We start from the raw sequence: 18,022 nt of genomic DNA on the forward strand, positions 1-18,022 counted from the left end.
GGAGGCAGCGTGTGCTGCACCCACGTCCTCTGCCCGCTCACGGCTGCGTCTCTCCCCGAGCTCCGGCAGAGCTGGGTAGAGATCTGAAGGAGCATGTACTGCTTGCCTTCCATGAAAATCTGCATTACAGGCTTTGCAGACTGCATGTTTGGGATCTAGTTGTTCTGCAGTTCCTTTAAAAATTCAGGTAATTTCTTGTTCTGCTTTGTGGTCATTCAGAGTTAGTGTTAAAGAGGGGTCACTTGCTGTGAGTGCTGCACCCCAGAGCAAAGCCTTGCACAAAAAATTTTGAAGACACCACAGATCTGGAAAGCCTCAACTAAGTTTTTACTTCAGTTTTATTCTCTAGGAACCTCTCTGTAACCTTTCAGACTTTGTAACAGATCCTCACCCATTGTGTCTCTAGTGATGCTGCAGCTTGAAGGACGTTTCAGTGCTGCTTCAGTTTAAGGTTCAGATTTGGCTCTGCTGCCTTCAGCAGTCACCAGAGTCTTTACCTGTTAGTTTTGTGCATCTTCCCTTGAGATTTTGCTTTAACTTCAGTTTTGCTGATGAATCCTTTTCATTCTGCAGAGTTGGAGCAATTACTACTTTGCCCTGCTCTTGATGCAGCCAGAGTGCTTCTAGGTTATTACCTATGGATGTCTTTCCTGAAATGATGGGAGAGACCACAGTATCTTACATGCAATCATAATTAACCCTAGTGAAATGGCACTGAATTGCTCAACAGTAAAGTGCATTGTCACTCCCCACCATCCCCCAGCCAGGGGCTTGGAGAAGGGAAAGGACAGAGCAGTGCAGGCAGTGGGTGTGAAAATATTCCAGATCTTAGTGTTCAGCCTCTGGACCAGGGGGTTTTAGTATGTGATTGTTCAAATTCAGAATGTTGCTTTCACTGGAGGGTTTCTTGAATCTGTGGTCTTGCAAAAAAAAAAAAAAATCAGGCATGGATGAGGGCCTGGAATTGGCTGCAGTGAAAAGTTTCTTCTAGCTGTAGCCCATCCTCTGGTGTTAAGCAGATTTCACTTCTCTGGTTTTGTGTCTGCGAAACAAGGGAGATTGTGTTTATTTACACATGGAAGCTCTTTGAGTGATCATGGTAAAGCACTTGGGTTGTGTACCAGTGGCAGAAGAGACAGCAAGTGAAGGAAGGGTTGTCACCATTTTACATGTTTGGACCTTGAGCAGAAAAAAGTGAAGTGACTCACCCCAAAAGTCATGCAGGAAATCCTACCTCTCAGTGTCATGCGGAGAGACAAAGCAAAATCTTTCAGAATTAAGGTCACTAAGTAGTTGAGTATTTTTGAGTGCTACAGACTTTTAAAAGCTACTCAGGGAGTTAGTTAACACTGACAGCACCTTACCTACTCCTTCCTGGAGAGATGTCCCAGGAATTGTAGGTGCCATTGGTGGAGTGGTTTGGCCTGTGGGTGCCTGTGCTGCCCAATTAAAGGCTCTGACTTAACTCTCCAATTAAAGGCTTCTGACTAGTCTTGCTTTCCCTTGGTGAGTAACACTAGACACAGAGCAAGACATCATCTCCTTAGAGAAGTTTTATTATTGAAGACACAAGTTGCTAGATGGCTTGTCAGCAGAAGTTTTTGATCAGGCCAGGGTGACTCTGCTGGCAGAGCACAATTTTGGGGAAGGACGATGCTGTTCCTCTTTGGAGCACATGGGAGTTGAGAGATAATTCTGACTCACTCCACAAAAAAATTAATTTTGGGAGGAGGCTTCTAGAAATGGATTTAATGTTTGAGAAGTCCAGGTTTAGTGTATGAGCTGAAGGCATCTCTTAGGAGGAGCAGCAGTGAAGTGGTTAAGTGATTGCTGTTCCATGTCCGGCACCTCATCTCTCTAAAAGACAAATGGGATGCGTTCATGCCTCTGGGTGCCTTTGCTGAGGGCTCTGGCTTGGAAAGACCAGACTGCTTCAATTTATGTTCTGAAGGAGTCTTGAGGTCAGAAAATTTTCAGAAAGTTTTCTGTCTGGTGAAAATGGGTAAGAAATCGATAGGGAAGATAATTACTTCAACTTGGAGTTATTTTCTGCACTCCTGAACAAAAATGTGCATTTCTGTGGAAGATACAAAATGCTGGACCTTAAGACTCTGTGTTGTGCTTGGAGACAGGGGTGCAGACACTTGAGAGGCTCTTTATACTTAGAGAGGCCCTTACATAGGCTCAAAGTCAAATGAGAAATACCCTAGCAAATGTTTTTCAGTGTACATGTGTATTTATAGAAACTAACATCTGAGGCCAGCAAGCCATAAAATGAATTGTACAATATTTTAGCTTCCTTGCAAATGTGACTGATGAACTCCTGAGTATCTTGTGTACTGAAATGGAACCACCATCATTTGATTTCCAGCCATCATACAAATGGACAGGCATTTGCTGAGAATATGCCTGGGTCAAACAGTGCTTTGGTGTGCTCCAGTTCATTTATTTGTGATGGCTGGGATTTCCATATTCTTTTATTTTTCAACACCCTGTTTCATTACAGGGTGCTAACACTGCCGTGAGCAAAAAAAAATAATTCTGAAGTGTGAAGATTAAGAATTCCCTGCAGCATCCTCAGCCAGTGCTTTGCAGTTTCCCATGATAAAATGGGAGCTAGCTTTTGCTCCCATTTTAACTTAAGCAGCACAAGGAGAGCAGCACAAGGAGCTTCTGGTCTGCTGAAGGGTCAGGGTGGGCATTTTCTTCCTTCAGTAGCTGATACACAAGAAGACATCTTGGTTTCAGAACTCAGTGAATAATAGCTTGAAAGCAGGCTGGCATGGTCTAACCAATTGATTTGTCATTGGCTGACCTGAGAGGGGAGACAAAGAAGATTCAAAAGCAGATAAATAATCGACATGACCAGCCTTGAGTCCATTCAACTTGCAACCTTTTCTCCTTGATATTAAGGACAACTGAGTTGCTTTTGGCAGCTTCTTTCTCTGGCCCAGGCTCCCCTGCAACCTGAATGTTGGATTGCAGGAGGAAATAGAATTGAGGCCCAAGCAGTGATAGGTGTGACAGCAGTGACATGTGCTGGGAGGAGATGGATTTGTGGGTGTGTGCAGTCTCTCCTTTCCCTGCATGTCTGCATGGCCCACAAGAGCAGAGCATTTTCTGTGTGTACAAGTATTTATATATAATGTCAGGTAGTCAGTGCTCCAGGAAGTAGCCTTTTTTGCATATCCCAGTACTTTTCATCTTCCCTGTAATGTGATATTTGGTTAATGAATGTGCCAGAGTGAGAAAACCCAAAGGAAACCCCTGGCTGTTTTCCCAGGAATTAAAATTTTGCAGCTCTGTTTTGAGGAATAGGTAAGATCCCTACCCCCACTCCAGAGATGCTCTTAAGTGTTTTTTAAACTGTTATTCATAAAGTAGGTTAACCTGTAGGTGTCTGAACCCTCACAGTAGTACTCTCTCAAGGTAAGGCATCTGAGTGTGCAGAGTCTGCTTTTCCCAATGCCCTGGCACTGGGTATGGATGAGGAGCCATCAATAAGAAATCACCAAACCAAACACGAGCTAAATTGGTGGGTTTTGGCCTGGTGACTGTAGGTGGAAGCACAGTGTAGCTATCCCTGCTTTCCCCAAGCACCTGGCTTGGCCTTAAAAAGCCAAGCAGTGCTATGGGTGTTCTGGTCCTGGAGCATCAGAGGGCTGTTTGGGACCAGGGATTAAGTGGCTTAAATGCTGCACCTTGTCAGGATCAAGATCCTAAAGTGCTGAGGCACAAAATAGTTTCCACCCCATTGTATTTCTCCCCTTCAGCGCTGATCTTGGGACTTGAAGGTTTTTCTGCTCTTACATCTGCTTGTGGCTTTGTGCTGTGCCTGAGCTTGCCTGGGTTGATGCAAATGTTTTATCTAACCTCTTTTTCACATTTCTTTCCCTAAATTTTTCCACCTCCTCTCCAGCCTTCTCTGCAAATGTTAGATTTAAAAGGTTATGTACAAACATGTAAGTTACAAAGAAGTTGCCAAAACCCCTAAAATCTAGAATCTGTAGAGTTTGTCTGCTATTATGCAGTGAAGATTGTGGAAGCAAATATTAGTCATTCACATCATTTTCTGTGTTGAGTCAACATCTATTTTTAGATGTGGAGCACATAAAGACAACTCCTTGACACACAAAACACATAGAGACATCCATTTGACATCATTTTTGTTTGGGCTAAAGCTTGAGAAGAGAGAAAGACAATTGCTGAGAGCATTGTTTTCATGATGGGACCCCCCCCACACTTCCTTCCAAGACACAGTTTAAGACATAATGTAGAAAGGTACTGATCTGTTTATATTTAAACAAATCAGGATGAAGTGCAAAATATTCACGTTTGGACCTAGTGCTATTTCAGATGTTCTGCAAAGTAATTCTTCATGATCTGTGCTGAATACTTGCCATTAGACTTTATCCAGGAAGTATTTTTATTATGTGTATTCTAAATGTATGTTATTTTTGAAGTGCAGAAGGCTTTTTATGCACATATTATAATTACAAGTCTGATTCATAGGTAGAAGAGCAGTTGAGAGACTTGATTTAATAACTTTCCAACAGCAAACATGCAGTGCCTCAGCTAGATTTTTTTGTTTGCTTGGTCGTAATATTTTATGGTCTGATTCTGGGCTTAGAGTGCAAGAGAACTTCTTGTGATAAATTGCAGATACGACTGAGTGTCAGTATTCAGTTCCCAGAGCAGATGTTCATTTAGTCTAATTTCACCAGTACTTTACTGATCATCCAGAAAAGATCTTGCCAGCTCAGGATGAAAACAACAAAGCGAGGTAGCACAAAAGATCATTCTGCAAATAACCTGATCTGTTTCAGGCACTTGGAGGGGAGGGGGAATATAACATACTGGAAGTTCAGCGTGCTACATATGTGCGAAGATTATTACATGTTGGATACAGTAAATCATCCATCCATACACCCACAAGCCATAGGGGTAAATTCACAGAGCCGTGCGTAGGAAGTTCCATGTTAATCTACCTCTGAACAATAGTTATTTTATCCCTGCACTTGAAAGAACCCTTGCGTTTGTTTTTAAGGTCTCTTTGGCTTTTTCTTTGTTCTTCCAGCCTTTCCTGGCTTCGGTTTTGCAGAGCCAGTAGTGTCTGAACTCCAGGGTTGTTGCTTGTGGAAAAAAACAAACAAACAAATGCGAGGAAATATGTTGAAAATGCAAAGGGTGGCTCTGGCTTTCTAACACGCCTTTGTTCTTCCATCCATAGGTGTCGTATGCCCGTCCAAGTTCAGCATCGATCAGAGATGCCAACTTGTATGTCAGCGGCCTTCCAAAAACCATGACCCAGAAAGAATTAGAGCAGTTATTCTCACAATATGGGCGCATCATCACCTCACGGATTCTGGTTGATCAAGTCACAGGTTAAAAGAGAACTTTTGGATACTTGCATGTTGGGTTTTTTCCTGGAAATGGCTAAATTGTGAATGCTTACAGGCAGTGGAGTCTTAAAATGATGTGGCCTTTAGTGTTAAATGCAGTACCTGGTTCTTGGAGTGTAACTGTTTGTGGAGGCATAACTGCTGCCTCTGTGATGAGGGATCTCAACATGGAGAATGTTGTCTACTTAAAATTTTTAAATATATGGTAGGGCCTGATTTTGGGTAATGAAACAGGGGAAGGATTTTTTTATAGGACTTGATTTGCAGGCTGTGTGTTCCATAAAGTCGAAAGGAACGTTTGGGGCTTTTTTTTGTGAGATAGATGAGGCTGTTCCTACCAATATTCATCAACTCGCATGTTTTTACTTCCCAGGGGTTTCTCGAGGTGTGGGATTTATCCGTTTTGATAAGAGAATAGAGGCAGAAGAAGCCATAAAGGGACTAAATGGCCAGAAGCCTAGTGGTGCTACAGAACCAATTACTGTGAAGTTTGCCAATAACCCCAGCCAGAAAACAAGCCAGGCACTCCTTTCACAGCTGTATCAGTCTCCCAACAGACGCTACCCTGGACCACTTCACCACCAGGCTCAGAGATTCAGGTAATTACCTGGAAAAGAAGTGAAGTTCCACCAGCGACGACATTGTGGGGCAGGTGCTGCGCAGGAAAATATGCTTTAGTTGCGTGGGCTGACCTGATTTTCTTTGTAAAATTAAATATTCTTTCCTGGAGAATGAGGAGGAAAATCTGCTGACAGCAGTAGTCATGTTGTATTTACTAAAACAGCCAAAGTACTGTACAATCAGATCTCATGAAGTCTTAGAGCACAAGGGAGGACAGAATAGAGTTGCACTGATAATCAAATGAGCAATGACCATCCTGTTCTCTCTTGGTTTTTCGTAATGCTTTTATTTTCTGCTGTATTATTACAGTTTTGAGGCAGCTTAGACTTTGATGTTAATGACAGTGGATGGGTAGCAGGAAAAAAGCTGAGTCTGTTCCAGTCAGTAGCAGTATCATTAAATTTATTAGACTGAGATATCTGCACTTAGTATGTAAGACACCTTGTATTAGTCTTTCGTGTGATTCTTCAGATACTTTCAGGGATGTTTTATGCTTTGCATTCTGAAAATGCTATTTTCATCTTAAGTCAGAGTTAGCAATACATCATGTTCTCATTACTTTTATACTTGAAAATTTTCAGGCAACCTAGCTTTCAAACAAAAAATCCTGCCTTAAAAAAAACCTTGGACATATTCATGTAACTGAGTTGTATCCTGGCTTTAGAGAAGTATTCAAAAGTAATTTTTGTTTTTCAGTGACAAAAGGTGCTAATGAGTTAAAGACTATAAAAGTCATTGGATGGATTAAATTTACACTTGTTTTTGTCTTTGGCACACAGCTGTGTCCATTGAGGTTGGCACTGAATGATTCCATGGGTAGCAGAAGGACTTCAGTGTGCTCCCATGGAGAGCAGATGACTGACATATTGGGGAGCATTAATACTAAATTTATGTAATACAGTAGGGAGAATGTATAGTAGGGAGAACTAAAGCAGTTAGAATCATGTGTTTTCCCAGTTCCAGCAATTTTGGGCTGTAACATTTTATTTCCAAGTTAACTGTAAATATAAGGTGAACAGTTTATTATTTACAAAACTTCATAATAGTATTGTCTAAAGAAGACAAATCACAAGTGGATTTTTTAAAAACCAAACCCTGGAAGTGAACATTTTCTCTAAGACTGCAGGCAAGTTAGAAATGACTTGAAGTGCTGTGGTGGAAATCTAAGCACAACCTCAGCCTTAACAAAGCAGCAGGCAGGGAGTTGTTGGGCTCCTTAGATGTGTGGGAAACTTGTTGAACGTTTCTTCTTTGAAAATGGAACACTATTAATAATAGTTCCATTGAGTGCTCTTGCCATCTGTGAGACATTAACCCAAAGACCCTCCTTCTCTTTTCAGGCTGGACAATTTGCTTAATATGGCCTATGGCGTAAAGAGGTAATTAGAATTCCACAGATTGCCAGATGTCCGTGTTGGCACAGATTGGTGCTACAATTTATTTTTTTTAATTCACTAACTTTATTTTTTTTTTAATTCCTTCTTTTCTTCCACCAGCATGTCAAATTCTTTTTAAGTTTGGACTTCAGTTGGTTTTGTTACTTTAAAGGCCACAAGTGCGAATTCTGTGGGGTTTTGGTTTTTTTTCAACCTTGTTTATTTACAGGTGGGCTTCTCAAATGGTTTAGGTGCAACAGCTACGAGGGTTCAAACTGCAGTCATCCTGCTAAATGGGACCTCTTTCCAGAATCAGAGCTGTTAAATTAAGGCTTTAACTAATCTCTGATCTGATAATGGGAAATTTAACAGTCAAAACCAGCATTACGCTGCTGTTGTCTTAATCTCACAGTTAAGACCACCTCTCTACTCCATCTGGCTTCACAAGTTTGACTTTGAGAACATAGCTGTGTGCACCTCAATCAGCCCTGAGTTTCTTTTGTTACAGGTTTAATACTTTGAAATGTTCTTGGTGCTTGAGATTTGTTTTTTGTTTGAAATAGCTCTGTGTGTTAGTGTGTATGTGCACGCGTGCGTGGAAGTTCAGCCAGTTTGTGAACATTTCTGCTGTTTCATGAGTATGTTCCATGTTTGATAGCTAAAATGAGCTGACATGTTGTTAGTGTTTCTTCTAATTGTCACACACCAACGCGAGCCAACCTTACAGCAAAATAAAGGTGTAGTCTTATTCCTGATGTTACCGTAAGATGTCCAGCCATCCCCCACAATTCAGATGAGAAAGTGCTTCTTAAGCTTCTGAAATGGTCTGCTCACCACATTTGAAAATTTGAGCTTTAAAAAGCTCTCCCTGTAAAGTGGTATGGTAAGTATATCTTTATACTAGCTAGTAGTGGACAGTAACATGGATTTGAACCACTGCCACAGTGTAGTTAGTGATCAAACAGATAAATACTGAGACTGCTTACAAAATGAATAGTCAAAACACAGGCAGTGCATCTCCACAGAAGTCCTACTTCTGGTGTTCGTTCCTGTTTCTGTCATATTTGTGATATCCTTAGTGGTGATGGTTTTAGGATGAGTCAGAACTTGCCACCTGATTTTCTTACAGTGCTGCTTCTGCATTCTCCCCTCTGTTTCTTGGTGCATTGCCAAAAAAAAGGCAAAACTGTCTCCAGTATCTGTCAGGTACAGGTCAGTGTCAGAAGGATGGGGTCTTTTTCAGGAGTTTCACTGGGACTTTCTGCTGCTTTCCCTGGAATTGAATTGGCATGTGGTGCAGGACAAACAGGGCTCAGTCTGAACTCTAGTGAGCATTTGAATTCTGATTGTCTGTGACCTACAGAGAGAGAGAGATATTTATCTGTCATCTTAGGTGATGCATCTTCTTTTTTTGACATTGAGAGTCTGCAGTGTTAGTCTTAAATCACAACAAGGTTTTTTATTAGTTTTGTAGGCACCTTATAAATTGTTGTCTCCCCCCAGCACATCTTGAAAACTTGTACTCACACTAGCAAGCCTCGTGTTTGCAGGCACAGGGTCACACAGGAAATACTGTATTAGTAAACATTTCTGAAACATCCCTAGTGTAGTGTTCCTGAGTGTTTGTTCTTTCCCCAGGTTAATTATATGGTACTGATGGAAAATGAGATGTGCTGGTGTGGAAAAAAGGTTTTATTGACACCAATTTCAGATTATTTGCTAGTAGCAAAGCTACTTACACAATAGGTTATCTTGTAGTTGTGTCGATACACTTGCACTAGTTTCTTGGATGAACAGCAGTTCCTGTGCTCGTGTTTCATCAGTAGTCAAAAGCTGCACAGCTTCTAAAGGTTTCCAGGGAAAAGCCACTCTCCAGTGAACTGTATGAAACTGAAAGGCTTGTACATGAGTGCAGCATTCCTGCAAAATGCATGACTTGGTAGCGTGCTGTGGGGCTTGCACAGATTCAGGAATGTCCCTTTCAGGATAGTGTGCACATCAGTGTTGGACTTCATGTTAAACACTGCAGGAAAGGAGGTTTGCTGGCTTGTCACTGTTACTAGCACAGTTGGCGTTTGTCAGCAATGGGCTTCAAGTCCCATCTTACAAATTTCAAAAGAAGTTCAAGCTGTTGGCTTGTAGAAGCTGAGTCCTGCCCACCTTATTTACAATTCCACACATGGTGGAAGGGCGGTACAAATTGGCCTTGTCCAGTGTGTTGGTTTTCAGCAGCTGGGGAAATACCATGGATTAGAGCTGTGCTGAACTGTTATGATAATGTTACTAGTTTTACTATGTGGGAGAGAAGCTAAAAGATGTTGAGGGTTTGCAAAAATGAAGTTCAGACAGAAAATTGCCACGTTTTTCTTAATAAACTGCCTGCAAACCTTTATGTATGCCTGAGGATCTCATGCTGTGAGCATTTGTGAACTGCTCATTTATAGCACAGCTACACCCCAGTGATGTTCCTCAGCTTAAGATGTATATTCCAAGTGTCTTTTTTTGCCTTGAATATACATGTAAAGTTCTATCAGGAGTCAACAGAATAGTGAGCAGCCATCAAGTGTGTAGTTTACTTTTATAGTTATTTAATATCCACTGCATAATATTGTGCAGATTGCTAAATCTGTGTGGAATATTACAGGCTTAAAAGGAGAAATTTTGTAGTGTACAAGAGCTCACTCAGTAACACTGAGCCCCCCCTTCCACTCCCTCAGCCATCACTCAGAAAATCCTGAGGAATTATTACTCAGTTTTTGGTATTAAAACTCATCATACTGAAGGTACATGTGAAACTGGATTTTTATTAAGACATTTTCTCTGTGCAGTTGTTATTTTAAAACATATCCCAAAGTGTAGCTGCAGAAAGCATGTCACTTTTTTTAAACTGATGAAAGGAAAATGATGTTGATCCTGCAGGCTGATACTGCTTAACATCTTTAATAACCTGAATCGTGGGCTGTGAGGTGCCCTCCTTCTATTAATGGGTGACACTGAATGGGTGAGGGGGCAGGGTGGTCACCCTGCTGTTGGCCAGGGCTGCCACTGGGGACACCATGATGAGCTGGAGGAACATGGTGAAATTCAGGGAAGGCAAATGCAGGGTTTAGCCCATGACTGCTGTCTTCAGCTGTCTACAAAGGGGCATGAGAAAGATAAAGCTGAGCTCTTCTCAGAGGTCACCTGCAACAGGACAAAAGTCAACAGTCACATGTTCCAGCTCAAGAAAATCATTCCCAGTGAGGGTGGTGGAGCCCTGGAGCAGCAGCTCCAGCAGTTGAGTCCCAGTCCTTGGAGACTTCCAAAACTTCCTCTGCAAGGCCATGATCAGCAGATCTGATTGGAGAAGTGAGTTTTGCTTCAAGCTGTAGGTTGATCAGATGATCTCTGCAGATCCTGTCCAATCTATATATTACTCTGTGGTGGCTTTGTGTTAATAAACACACTGACTGGGTTTACCTTCCCAGTTCAGATCTTTAAGAAAACAGATCCCAAAAGACAGACAGGGTGCTGGGTTAGGTTTCTAGGAGCTTGTCTCTTTGCTTTCACTGTCTGAAGAACCTGAGAGCCTGTGATGGACATGAAGTCTCATTGTGAAGGTATTAGTTGATGTTCTTAATTATATTTGTGCACTGGTTTACTCTACAGTTGCTGCATAAATCTTCTTTAATATGTGGCAAGTGTTAGGGCTTTAACTGGATTTTTTCCAGTGTGAGGAACATTAAAATCTACCACTTAGACATCTCTATAAATCTAATACTATTTTTAGCTGAAGAGGCTACTCTTATAGCTGAATCCTGACAATGGCATTTCATATTAATCCCTTAAAATAAGTCTTGAAGTTTGGTTGTAGATCTCTTTCACCTGCAAGCCAGTAAAAAGTAAAACATTAGATCTCCATTGCCCTGAAACTACATGATTTTAGTGACGGGAATAAGTGGCAGATTCCTCCAGGCCTCTTCAAATGACCTGTTACTGATAGCAGCAAGTGCAGGCCCTTTTTGGCTTAGATTGTCCTTAGGCATTTCTTTTATTAGATCCTTGTATACATCTAAGTAGGGATTATCCTTGAAGGGCAGTGCATTTATGCCCTGAATAGGTCTGGTTTTTTGAGTACAGCTCAGCTTCACTAGAGCTAGAGACCAAGGGTGGCTCTGTGGTCATCATCTTCCAGGGATAGGCTCCAGAACCTTCATTACCATCGGCTTATTTATTTTGAAGTCTTGGTTCCATGTAGCTCGTGCCAAGAGATGTATTTAGAATAGACCCCTCTTTTTACTCGGTAGGTTCTCTCCGATCACAATCGATGGCATGACGAGCCTTGTCGGGATGAACATCCCCGGTCACACTGGGACTGGCTGGTGCATCTTCGTCTACAACTTGTCCCCCGACTCGGACGAGAGCGTCCTGTGGCAGTTGTTTGGTCCCTTTGGAGCAGTCAATAACGTCAAGGTGATCCGTGACTTCAACACCAACAAGTGCAAGGGATTTGGCTTTGTCACCATGACCAACTACGACGAAGCTGCCATGGCGATCGCCAGCCTTAACGGATACCGTTTAGGAGACAGAGTATTGCAAGTTTCCTTTAAAACCAATAAAACCCACAAATCCTGAATTTCATATCCTTACTTACTAAAATATATATATATAAATATATATACGAACAAAACAAAACAAAACAAAAAAAACTCTTCAAGGCTTATATTCAACCATGGACTTTATAAGCCAGTGTTGCCTAAGTATTAAAACATTGGATATCCTGTGAGGAACAGGAAAGGATTTTATAATGCTTAGAAAAAAAAAAACCTTTGATGCATTGAATGTTCTTTCATAGCTGTCGTTGTTGAATATAATATACATAGATAACAATGTGCAGGGATTTTTACCCGGCCAGCTAGTTTTACTACCTTCCTTGAAGGTGGGTCTTTTTAAGATGACCATTCACTCATTTGAAAAAAATAATAAAACAAAAACAATTTTTACAAACTAATGGGATTAAAAGCGAGAAAAAAAAAAATTTGGTTTGGGTTCTGTTTCTTTTTTTGTTGTTGTTGGTTTTTGTTTGGTTTTTTTTGAAAACATCAATTGAATCAGATTGGTAAACCCCCACGTAAATTAAAGAGGAACAATAAAAATTGCAAAAAGAACATAATTTTGCAACTTTTTTTATTTTTCCTTTTTTCTTTTGTATCATGTGAACTAAACAGTCTTCTGTTAGGGAATGGGGTAGAGGGGGATACCTGATGACATAACAATTTAAATAACATTAACAATGTTGCCAAAGAGGTGGTCTCTTTGCTGAAAATGGGTTTCAAGAAAAATCTATTTTTATAAAATATAAAGAATTTTTACAAGAGAATCTGGATTTGAGAAAAAAATATTTTGACTGGCTAATTTAGGGGAAATTGACAACTTTGTCATGTTCATACTGCACTGGTAACTTTTTAGAGATCAAGATGTGTGTTTTAAACTGGATTAGTAGATTGTTTTTTGAAGGATGGGCTACAAACAGATGATCTTCGTATCTTTTCATAGCATGTAATAAAAATATTAAATACAGTACGGGAGAGTGTTCTTCCCAGGCACGCAGTTACCCACAGTCAAAACCCAAAAGCAAGGAGATGAGTTGCAAGACGGTTTTTCTTTAAGTCATCAGTATGGGATATCAGCAGAACAAAAGTTTAAAAGAAGTTAATTTTTTTGATCAAAAACTTCCTTGGTTTGAGCAGTAGGTGCTACGAAATGATTTACATATCTTAGTATCATAGTTAAATGTAATGTGTTTAGAAAAAAAAAAATACATTTGCTTTAAATTTGTTAAGACTTTTCAAATTCACTTTATAGCCCAAGCTAATATAATTGGGCTGTGTTGGCACATTTGGAACACTGTTTATGTTGCTTGAAACACTTATTTATTTAATTGCCGATGTGATGCATATGGCCAAAATCAAATATAGCTAGTTTGGCTAGTCTACTTATTTGTTTACTTAAACTATGGGAAGAAGCATATTATTGTGTCATTTTGTTGTGTGTGTATGTGTATATATAATATAAATATATATATATATAAAGTTATTTTTTCTTTTGGTTAATTTATTATAAGTTGTAACACTTTGCTAGTTTTGTTTGTATATGTCTTAAAATGTTTTCTTATGATACTTAAGTGACAGAGGTATCAAGGTAACTTGTGTAGAAATATTGTTTGATATATTGTCATGTTTGTTGTGAATATTTTTTCTTACTGCACAGTAGAAAAGAAAACAACTGGGTCTTTATTTTAATGTAATTCAGATTGGGGCAAACAGAGCTAAGGGAACAAAATGACTGAGGGGGTGCTCTCCCATGTCCAGTGCACTGATCATTTTAGTATGTTTGTGCTTTGTACGGTTATATATTTAAAACAAAAAAGGGTCATGCTCTTCCCTGAGTACTAGAAACAGTTACTCGCTATGCATAATCTAGTTGATAGTTAAATTTGCTATTGCTTTTCTTGTCTTGTTATATAAAATCTTTTCAATACAAGTTTAGTCTTAATGGTAATAAAACGTTATGGTTATTTATAACTTGTGCTTATTTTGTGCATTTTTTCCATGCTATTACCCACTAACTGCATGTAGACTAAGTATTGTTTTTTCACACTGAAGAGGCAAACTTTTTTGTAGTAGACAAATAACTAAAGCAAAGGCTGCATCATAATTTTATCAGTTTTTTACTTTAACAATGTTAGATTTTAGTTTAAAGGAACACTCATTCAATGTTCAGGGAAACCTTTATACATCATCTGCTATGAATGAGCGTAGTTTGCTGGGAAAGTTTTGATGCATTTGCTAAGCATTAGTGGGGAAGGCATGTCAGAATCTTTTCTCTACGATGTGTTTTACTATCTGAATAATAATAATAATTTAAAAAATCTTTCTTAGGACCAGGCAGTTGTATACTTTAGTTATAATGAATGACTTCATGTTAACCTTGCTAGTTTAGATCATTTCTGAGGGAAAGTATTGTAAATGTTTTTTTCATAACCTTGTTGTGTTTGAATTATTTGTACTTTAATTGTCCAGACAATAAATGAAAGTGTGTAGAATGGCTATGGACTTTCCACCTTTTTAACTGTGTTCAGATGTTTTAGTAATCCCAGCTGCACCTCAAACGAGGTAGATCTTAGAGCCTGATTTCAGAAGCAAGGTCTTTGAGAGAAATGTGCTAGTCAAACCAGATGGAGCATATTCATCCTTTGTTTTTCCTTCTGAAGGCTAGAGAGAATCGGCCATTGATTTGAACATGTCAAACACCAAATGCAAAACTGTAACTGTAACTTTATGTATTTGAATGTGGAAGATACTGAAGGATTTCTACTATATACAGTATTTTTACACGATGAAAATATTAACTCAGTCAATATCAACACTGAACAAAAGTAGTGAGCAAATTTCAGCATTAATACAGTTTTTAAGTCATCATTTAGTTTGACTTTTCTATGAATATGCTATGAATGTCATGCAATATGAAACAGTGTACATATTGTCTGCTGTACCACAGTATATATGATCACATTCCAAATTTGATTCTTTTCACCATGTGTTATAACTAGAGTTGATACTTCTTTCAGTTGACTTGTTTGAATCCCATTAATACCAATATTCACTTCATGTTTCTGTTCTGTAACATTCACTAACTGAGAATATGTACCTTGTAAAACTGCAGCATTGACTTTCGTAACTGAGATTAGGAGAACTATATCAGAGGGCTGGATGGACTGTGTGGTTCTTCAGCTCCTTCACCTATTAATAAACTCGTGTTTTTGTGAGATTAAGTTACCATGTTGGTTATAATAATTTCAGGCCACAAAATGATTTGGGTTTTAAATGTACAGCCTGCCTAATTCATCCTTAAATCCACATGATCATGCCATAGCAAAATGCAGGAGTTATTTCTTGGTTCTGTTTCAAGACTTGGCTCTGAAAAACTTCATCCTTCCATCTATATATATATGTATATACACAGATACTTGATGATATACATATATCCATGCACTTTACAACATTGTGTAACATGCACCAGGCCATTTTAAAAAAACTGCACTTTAAGAAGGAACCACAGTGAATAGTTACAACACTAACTACATTATAGCATTTCTTAGGATCATTGCCTGGTTTTTCCTGTCCTTTCTTCATTCTACCTTACACTATCAGCCAAGTAATGAGATGTAAACCCCTGTACAGTTTAGATGCTGTAACAGAAACGTGACTGCACACAGTGGTGTTTTGCTGTTGACTCCAGAGAAGCTGATTTGATCCAGATTATTTCCTCACCTGAAGGTTGGCTACTGCTCTTTGCATCTCACTGGTGTAAGGTACTTAATTCTGTTCTCTGCAGCTCACATCAGTGAACTTAAGTGAGCTGTGTGGATGCTCACACAAATGTAACACAAGACAAAGGACTTGTCCTGTTTGAGTATCTGTCAGTCCTTTGGAGAGATCACAAATGTACACTGGATAAAAATAGACACAGGTGGGCCCTTGGTTCTTCACACTGATCCCATGTGAGTGTTTTTAAAAAAATCTTACTGAAGCACAATTTCTGCCCAGCTGGGATCAGAACCAAATTTCACTAACACTTGTTCAAAGTAATCAAGTTTTATATTTCTTTCCTGAAAGGGTAATCACTCAGCAATTAGCAAGACTGTTGCAGAAATGGAAAATCACCTGGGGAAGGGTGTTTGAAGTGCAGTCACTTGATATTCCACTTCAGCTTACCTTGGGTGTAGTAATGGCCTTTAGATGAACACAGAGGGGAATGTATGTTGAAAATTGTGGCTGGTATATTCAAGATAGCAAGTGAGCTACTCTTAATTTTTTTGCTGTGGGAAGTCAGCTTACCTGGTGACACTGAATTTGGAGCAACCCAGCACAAACAATCTGGTGCTGTTAATGGTTTCCATTGGGATGGGTGGGTGGGGAGGCCTGGATGCACCACACCTGGCAGAGGTGGTGCCTGGGGACCTGAATCAGCCTCAGGCTAATTAATGGGAAGGGACATACTCAGAAGCTTCCTTGGGGAACCCCTTTTTCCATCAAGTGTAGCCTGGCAAGGCTCAACTTACCTCACTTCCGTGGCCACAGATAGGTGAGGTAATGCCAGGTCAGCATGCGATGACAAAAGATTTGCTCCCTGCCCTGGCGATCTTGCAGACTGAGCTCACTGCACAGAGGCAACTCGGTGTGCCTAGAGAGAAAAATGAAAGGTGATCAAATCAAACATAATTTATGAAAGCTATGACATCTCAGGCTAATCTAGTTTCCAAAAATAACCTGACTTCTTAAACCCAAGAGCTCTGATGGAGCCAATCCAGCTGAATGTCAGCAACTTGTAAGGGGGGCAAATCACCCGGAGGCAAACAGGAACTTCAGAGAATCTCAGAATCACAGAATGGTAGGAATTGGATGGGACCTCTGGAGATCATAGAGTCCAACCCCCCCCACTTCCAGGGCAGGACCACAGAATCTAGGGCAGGTCACACAGAAACGCAACCAGACGGTTCTTGAAAGTCTCCAGAGGAGACTCCACAACTTTTCTGGGCAGCCTGTTCCAGTGCTCTGTAACCCTTACGGTACAGAAGTAAAGAGGTTCTTTCCTCTTGCAGGAACTTCTGCAGGATGAAAACAAAAAAAACCAACCACCACTCAGACATACATGCACACCTGGGGGGATGCTCCTCCTGGGCATTGCTGTAGTCCAGCCCCCTGGGCCTGTGCTAAGGAAACCACTTTCATCCCAGCTGCATCAGCTGGTGCCTTCAACAAGAATGTGTACATGGGTGTGCCAGGTACTTGGGAGGCCTTTCCCAGAAACCCTGTGCCACTCCAGCATGCTCGAGACATTAAAATGGAATTGAGTGCAGTGAGGCTGCTGGGATGGTCAGGAGACTGGAAACTTAACTGCAAAGAGGCACTGAGCTTAAATTGTTTCTGTTTCCACAAACCTGCCCTTCAAAAAGCGTGGTCCCTGTAGCTCTACCAGGGACAAGCATCAGGGCTGTAGGGAGGCAAGTGACACGGGTGGCTCATACAAAGGCCAATTTGACTCACCCACAAGTGAAGCCAAGCAATCAGACTGGCTCTTTGTCAGATTAGCAAGGTTCTGAAATGCTCTCTCAGTAGAAATAGCTGGGAAGGTGGGGACGTGGATGCACACACACACAAAAGATAAATAAGCTCTTTTCTGATAAAGTTGGAAGTTTTTGTCTACCACACCCCTAAGGTATCACTGGTACTGTTAAACACTAGTCCAGGCTATTTGAAAGGACTTAAAGTGTTTCATCTTGAAGTGCATGCAGATTGTAAATGTGTGGCTGCAATTTATTTCACATGCAGCAGCAAAAATACAAAAAAAAAAAAAAAAATAAAAAAAAAATAAAAAATAAAAAAAATCTCGATCCTACCTGCTCCACAATAAACCTGTAAGTTTGTAGCTGCCAGCAGTTGTGACCCAACTACTGCTACTTACTCAAATAACAACCCAAGGCTGCTTCCCGTTTCCCCCAGATACAGAGCAAGCCAATGGGATAGGGGAGCATTGGTAGAGCATCAAGTGCAGAGGCACACAGCTTTGGGCTGAATGTTA

The 18,022-nt window shown here is 40.3% G+C and overlaps 1 protein-coding gene across 7 annotated transcripts in view; it reads left to right on the forward strand.

Annotated features, from left to right (window-relative positions):
- Positions 1–15,216, forward strand: part of ELAVL4 (ELAV like RNA binding protein 4) — a 65,564-nt gene extending 50,348 nt beyond the window's left edge. For 6 of the 7 annotated variants that reach the window (XM_051625369.1, XM_051625367.1, XM_051625371.1 and 3 more), the window contains exons 4-7: positions 5,231–5,384; positions 5,776–6,001; positions 7,364–7,402; positions 11,686–15,216. In XM_051625369.1, the coding sequence (XP_051481329.1) occupies positions 5,231–5,384; positions 5,776–6,001; positions 7,364–7,402; positions 11,686–12,013 (747 nt within the window). In that variant the 3' untranslated portion in view covers positions 12,014–15,216. The remainder of the gene's footprint in view (positions 1–5,230; positions 5,385–5,775; positions 6,002–7,363; positions 7,403–11,685) is intronic. The other variant, XM_051625368.1, reaches the window with a different exon arrangement.
- The last annotated feature ends 2,806 nt before the right edge of the window (positions 15,217–18,022 follow it).

This window comes from Apus apus, chromosome 7, assembly GCF_020740795.1.
Source record: "Apus apus isolate bApuApu2 chromosome 7, bApuApu2.pri.cur, whole genome shotgun sequence".
In the NCBI taxonomy this organism is placed as follows: Eukaryota; Metazoa; Chordata; class Aves; order Apodiformes; family Apodidae; genus Apus; species Apus apus.